Source organism: Penaeus monodon, chromosome 26, assembly GCF_015228065.2.
Source record: "Penaeus monodon isolate SGIC_2016 chromosome 26, NSTDA_Pmon_1, whole genome shotgun sequence".
Classification (NCBI taxonomy): Eukaryota; Metazoa; Arthropoda; class Malacostraca; order Decapoda; family Penaeidae; genus Penaeus; species Penaeus monodon.
In genome coordinates, this window is record NC_051411.1 from 30,237,352 (window position 1) to 30,244,851 (window position 7,500).

A 7,500-nucleotide genomic window follows, 5' to 3' on the forward strand; every position below is an offset into this window, starting at 1 on the left:
ATAAGCCTGATCAGGTTTTTGTTGTGAGCAAGACTGGCCTCTTTTCGAAACGTCTCCCTGGCCAGACATTTATTAGTAAGAAAGAGGAGTTATCTTCAGGCTTAAAGGCCAGAAATGACCGATTCTCCCTTCTGCTATGTGCAAATGCTTCAGGGGACTCAAGACTAAAACCTTTCCTGGTCTATCACACTTGTAAGCTAAAGGACCTGAAGGTAACATCATTCCAGATGTTGCCTGTACACTGGAGGTACAACAGAAGAGCTTCTTTGACAGCCATTTTGTTTGAAGACTGGTTTACCAACTGTGCCATCTCAGAAATTTTAGCTTACTGTAAACAGAAAAACATTGAGGAAAAAGCCTTAATACTAGTTGATAGTGTTCTTGGTCAATCTGACATTGTCAATGAAATTCATCCATATATAAAGGTAATATTCATGCCAAGTGACATGCCTCCAGATCAGTTTGCCATTACTCAGTTTTTACAGCTCTACACTAAGACCCTCCTACAAAATATGCTCATTTTCACAGAAGGTGGGGATGAAAGTCAGGTTGAGGACTTTTTGACATCTTATAGCATCAAGGAGGCACTCTTTACCATCAGAGACAGCTGGACAGCCATTAAGACTCCATTTCTCAACAAATTCTGGAGCTATGCTTGGCCAGGTAAGACTCAAAGTTTCACTGGACACCTTAATGCAACAGAGGAAATTCAAGAGATTCGGGATCTAGCAAACGAATTCCAGGTCAAGGTTTTATAGACATCACTGAGGACGACATTCACAGGCACCTAGAATCACATCAGGAAGAGTTATCAACAGAGGAGTTGGCACAGATGACCAAAGCATCTCAAGGAGAAGATGATGACCAGCAGGACACTTCAACATTTTCTGTTCCACCAACATCAGAATTGGAGAGCATTGTGAAGTTGCTCTACAAAACTGAGAGAAACATAATAGAGACTGAATGGAACCCAAAGAGACTAGAACAAAGTTTGCCTCATCTCAGTAGTATAAAGGCTATGTATATGGATATATTAAAGAGAAGGAAGAAGAGGTAATCTCATTTTTAAGTTTAGAAATTTGTATTTGTTATAATAGGTATTCTTTTATGGAAATATTGTATAATGAATGTATTACACATTTTTCATACAGGTCTTTTTACTTATTTTGTATATGTTGATAAAGACATTTATATTTATTTTTAACATATATTTCATTCACCAACTGCATAAATACTTTAGAAAGTTGCACACTGACTTTCATAATACATATATTACAAGGGTAATCTTTTGTTATTACCAAGTAAAAGTGGGCAGATAAGGCAAAATAAACTATTGTATGTAATGCCATAGATATAATTTTGATCTAATAACTATAAATATAATGATAGCTACAAAAATGGGCCATGCTTGTTGATAAACTTCTTTTTCTTCTGTTAAATAATATTCATTAGGGAGATAACTCAAATATTAAACTGCTGTAATATATTTTGACTGAAAAAGCACTAGATACCCAAATCAGAAAATTACTTTGGCATGTAAGACTATCCATGCATAGCACATGCAGTAATCCTGTAATGAGAAAGAAAAGAAAAACTGAAGGATTAATAATTGACTTGGGAATTTTCGGTGTTAGTAATGCAGGGGAAAAAGGATGTACAAGTAGGAAGAGCAGCAACAGGAAGTAAATCAGGAGAGAAGATTATAACTTCAATAAACTAAAAGTGATTTTTCAGTAAATAAATAAATTAGAAGAAAATATGGTTGTTCTCTAAGAATACATGTAACACAAACACAAAAGGCACAAACACAAAAACACACACTCACTACACCACACACACCACATACACCTGTATGTGTGTGTGTGTGGGGGGGGGGGGCTGTATTGCACCAACACTTTTCAACACTTGCATGGATTGGATACTTGGCAGGGCTACTATCCAAAGTCATTGAGGAGTAACTCTGGGCAATATTAAGGTTACCAATCTTGACTATGCTATTCCGAGTCTCTGCAAACGCTATTGGTGCCTCTAGATGCATTTAGCAATGTAGTGAAACCCTTGGCTCTAAAGCTATCCGGGACCAAGATCCATGACGTTAGGCTCCTGCTAGAAGAACAATATCTGTGCTTGCAGAAAGGATATTGAAGTCAGACAGATTTTATATACCATGGTAGAGTGGGTTATGACTCTGGGCTGTCAGACCAGGTGATCAGTAGACGGATATGCCTGGCAGGAGTCCCAACGAGTATTTGAGGATACTGTTACCTGTGCAGAAGGACCAAGTTAAGCGATTTCAGGGCCCTGATACTGCCAGTTTTCCTCTATGTTGGGGAAACCTGGACTCTATCCTGTGCCTTGGAGTCTCGTCTTGATTACTTCTGTAACATCCTTACGCAGTATCATGGGGCACAGTAGGCAAGACCACGTATCCAACCAATGGTTACACTGTGAAGCTAACATAGCACCCATTACTTGTACAATCCGAGACCACCAACTCAGGCTACCCGGACACCTGTGTGTGTGTGTGTTTGTGTGTGTGTGTGTGTGTGTAACCATGGTCAGTGGAGAAAGATCTCTGTGGTGTATAAAGAAGGTTTAAGAAATATTCATACTTATTACGCTATTTATTACATAACTCTACTTACGTTTTAGTAATATTAAGGTCCTCCTCGATCACTAAGATCCCCCAAATAGTACGTAAATGGTCAAAACCATTATGTCTGCTCTGTACTGTGCCCGCCTTGGGTGTCCTCGATGCTCCCCTGGGCATCAGCGGTCAGCTGAGGTCAGCAGTTTATAGCGACAAACAACGCGCTCCTTGGCCCTGGGGCTGGTATAGGATTCGCACCCTAATGCCTGAGCCTAGTACGCCTATATCCCCCACAGGACTATTAAAGGAACTTTCCTGTCATGCTGCTTTCACTCCGCTATTTATGTGACACTCTATGTGACTCCCATGGTACACGTATATTTTTTTAGTATTTATTTGTCACTGATTCCTGCCTGTGACATGTTCCCCGTCCTGAATCACACGTCCTTCGGAAGACTGTCATTTCAGACTGTGAGGACCATCTCCAGGTTTTAGCCAACCTCACCATCGGATATCAGAGATCAAACCGTAGAGCCGCCAGCGCCATTGGCTCTACGCGAGATGAAGGGAAGGGAAGATGAGGGGAATTGGACTATTACGGACTTCATTGTCCTGTAAAGACGATTCCTCTTCGCCCTCTCTCTCTTCTCAAAGACATAGGGTTACAGTAATAGATCCAACACAACGGAGGGTCCTAATGTGACTCCAACTCTGAATTCACGTATGGAACATAATGCTGATCTGTCCGACCAAACAGGACAGCATTATTTTGGTCCATCGAGGCAATTGCTCTCTGAAGGCCATGAAGTGACTCGTTAACCCTCTCCAAATTAATAATGAAGTGATTTAACTGAACATCTAACCCTATATTTTTAGTTACCTGAGACTCAATTATTTGGCACCACGTTGTGTATTACACTAAAATTGGCCTGGACTGTTGTAAAAATTTGGGTTCATGCTTTACTCTCTCTTCGGCCCTGTATTTTTAATACCTTATGCACCATTAATGAACAGGCTTCCGGAAAATGTAAATACCCAGTCCCATAGAGAACTATTGCTTTCTTACCTATAATGAACACCTCAGCAATGCTGGTTTGGCTTCCAAATGCCGCAATCGTTTAATATCTCAAATACTAGGCAAGTAACTCTATCACTCCTGTTTGCACACCTTCGGGAGATTTATTCTCCTCTGGAACCGTTCCAACATGCATATACCGTTGACATGGGGCTTGTAACATAATTGTGCGCCTCCACATAATCACTCTTCAAGAGATTATCGGGAAATTCCATGACCTCCGAATCTGTCTGAGCTACATTATTCGGCAGATCAACCATAGCTATCAAGCCTTGGGAAGTCTTCATCTGAATCGAGATAATCCTTGACAACTCCCATACTACAGGTTTTTGAATATGTAGTGTTAATGTGTGGATAACATCCATTCCACACCTATCCAACCTCACCTGGGCGAGTTCTCTAATGACTGCCCCAAAAGATGGGGTTAACCTGCTATCCAAAACCTGGAACACCACATTCACGACACTTTGAGTCAACAGCTTAGGAAATATATGCCCTGCTGAAGACATAAATAATATTTCACTGGCCCACTGAATCTTTATCTACCGACTCTATAATAGCTTCTAAGTGATCCAGTTTTTCGTTTATTTGAACCTCCCACCTTACTCTATCAATTTTTTGAATCGCCTCAATTGATAGATCTCTTAAGTATCTTACCTGAAAGTACACTTGCATGTTTCTTAGCAATAGTCTCCTTACCTATTATTTTTACTTCAGCTTCACTGCGATCATCCATTATTCCAAGAAGAAATCCTAACAACCGACTCACACCATCAAGTGGACTTCGGGCTACTCTCTATTTGGCGGGGCACAACTTATTTTGATGTGCTCCACTCAAGACTTGTTCTAGATCACTTCTAGACCTGTGGATTTGTTGTCTCGCCAGTCGCAGAATGTTCATCCTCTTGATCCTGTCAGCTACCGAAGAAACTTCCTCTTCCTCGGTTCCTGGCATCTGAGATGGACCTCTGTCGACCATAACGAGCCCCTGGAGTTGATCTAGCTTCTGGACTAGGCATCTATAGCCCGGACGTAATCCTCAAGTTTTGGTGTTGGATGATTCGCCATTGATGGTCTACAGTGAGCATTATCCAATCCATCCTCAGCATGGTTAAGCCAGGCCGAAAAAGTGGTGGGGTGGCGTCTCCACTGCAGGTCCCCATCAACATCACCTTGCACAGCACCGTTCACAACACTGTACTGCAAAACAATTCTGGCATGAATACAATGTGAAAGATATCACATCCACACCTGACCCAAAATCAATAATTAGTGCTTTGTGTGTGATTCTGTCTGTATTGTCTGTGTCCCTGTAGTTAATCCCTGTCCTCATACTGCAGTTACTTTACTTTAGGTCCGTACCTCGTACGCCCACTTGCACAGGTCACTTGCACTGTTTCATCCTCCACGTGTTCAGGATTAATGTTCAGTCTTACATTTATTCCAATCACTCTCCTCCTGGTGAAGTGCCCAGATTTTGCGAAGAGCTACCGTCTCTCTGTGCAATCGATGAATTTTATTGTACCTCTTTTTCTTCTTCCTCTTGTGACGTTCTCTTCGAGGATGACTGGGATGTCTCCTCTTGTCTCCTCTGGGTATGGTTGCCTAGCCCCCCGATGCTAGAGTCCAAGGGATACTGCTTCCAACGCTATCTTTGGGTTCTTCAGGTGAACGTCCTTGGTTTTCATCGTCCGTATATCCTTGATCTTGTAAACATAGAGCTTGAATGACCATATATGGTCTCTCCCATATCTTTCTTCTTTGCAGCTCTCATAAACAGTCTTGTGTCAGGTTGCAGAAGAAGTGTCCTTTGACTTCTGTCGAATCTGAGCTCGTCTCCTCACGAAATCCTCAGATATGTGTTTGCTTGTTGCAGATCCACCATTCTGCTGGTGTTTTAACATCCCTGCCAAACATTGCATAATAAGGTGTGTCACGAATGGTTGCATGGTGGGCGGAGTTCAGGGCCAGGTGTGCCATAGGCAAATGTCAATCCCAATATTACTCTTTTCCCTCCACATTTGAACAATTTATTCCTGAACTCTCGTCCTTGATCCATTAGAAGAGTTTCTGGGACCCCACACTCGCTGAAAATGACCAATATACAATTTGCTACCACCTACGGTTTTATCGTGCAGTGGCTTCACGACTGTACATCTAGTGAGGTAATCCACCATCACTAATACCTATTTATTCCCTCTCCATGAAGGGAACTAATCCCATGAAGTTCATGGACACCATCTGGAAAACTTCCAGTGATACTGGGCACCTCTTGAGTGGTGTCAGGGGGTGACCTCTTCTATTGAACTTCTGACAAGTAAGAATTCGCATATAATATCAGGCTATGCCCTTATCCATTCCTCGCCAGGTGAAAAACCTCTTAGCTCGGAATCTTGTCCTCTCTTCTGCTCCATGTCCTGCCAATGGTGCTTAGTGTACAAGTGCCAATGCTTTCAGTACCAAGTTCCACGACATACATAGCATTTCCTTGACACCTCGCATCATATTAGATCTTTGTTGTTCATAGAGCAGGTCTTGATCTAAAAAGTACAACTCTACCTCCAAGTTCAGATCCAACTTCTTACAATCGATGTTTCCTTGGTGAGGAGGTGTCTGATTAATGGGCATCTTGGCGTTGCTTCCTGACCATCTCTTGGATTGACCACGGTGGACTTGGCTTGGTCATCAAACACATAGCAGTGGTGGGAGAATGAGGGAATATTTCACTAAAATGGGCTTTACTCCAGTATCCCAAACAGCGAAAAGATAATCTCCAGATAATGATGTTTTCAACTCTCGTCTAACCTTACTCGGGCTTCTGCATTGCTTTACCATCCTCCCCTGATGGCACCATGGAGGGTTTCCGAGAATTTTCTACGGCACCTCCTACCATAGTCTCATAAAAGTGGTGCATGGTTACTTCCATGGAATGGTCGTCCGTGGGCCACGCCCAAAGGAGGGTAAAATCCATCTGTAGCGTTATTGGTGAATTCGTCCTAAAGCCTCTCTGCGTCTCGAAGACACTGGCTCTAGTCTCCCCTCCTGGGAGAACTTAGCTAAGATAGCATCCTTAAACCATGGACGCGCGGCGAGAAGTAGCGCTCGTAGTCACTTCATCAGGACCGGTTGCCCCTTGGTTCAGTGCTTCGATTGCAGCTTTCTTCCTCTTCTCTTCGGCCATATATTCCTTCCTTTGCATGATAACCGCCTTTACCTCTGCCATCTCATTCCGGAGTTCCTCCATTATTTCTCCCTCACCAACAAAGCCCAGTCAATAGGGGTTAAAAACATGGGGATGTCTACCAGTACCTGTGTGAACTGCTCGGAGTCCTCGGTAATCTGCTGGGTTGTGGCGATCAGGAACACTTCGTCCTCCTGCCATTCGCTGTAGAGGACGTTTTTGGGCCGAGTCCCGTCGTCCGACATACGCTCACGTACAATTCAGCAGCTGTCGTCCGTACCGTATATCTGTGGAAATTATGCTTTTCAGTATCGATACTGATGTTTCCAATACCCTTTACACGGCTAACCTCAGCATCCATTACATGTATTTTATTTGTTAAAGAGCACTGTTGTGTAATTATTAGACTCGCTCTTCGCATTTAAAACACACAGAAATACACCGATATGTGGGAATGTAATAACCGTATATTCCATTAACTATGAGTCTTATCTTAAAATAAATTATAAGTGGAATGGTTGGGTTATGCCATGTGGTTTATGGAATAATAAAAAAAATGCAATTAAATTTCAAATAACTCATAAATACTAAATATTAATTTACTCGGTGTGTACAGGTAAACTGAACAACAAAATATAATAGGAAGCTAGAAAA

At 42.2% G+C, this 7,500-nt stretch overlaps 1 protein-coding gene across 4 annotated transcripts in view; it reads left to right on the forward strand.

The window, feature by feature from the left end:
* LOC119590058 (tigger transposable element-derived protein 1-like) overlaps positions 1–1,204 on the forward strand; it is a 28,020-nt gene extending 26,816 nt beyond the window's left edge. For all 4 annotated transcript variants that reach the window (XM_037938800.1, XM_037938801.1, XM_037938804.1 and 1 more), the window contains one exon: positions 1–1,204. This exon is cut by the window's left edge and continues 76 nt beyond it. In XM_037938800.1, coding sequence (XP_037794728.1) covers positions 1–758 — 758 coding nt within the window. In that variant the 3' untranslated portion in view covers positions 759–1,204.
* Positions 1,205–7,500: the final 6,296 nt, after the last annotated feature.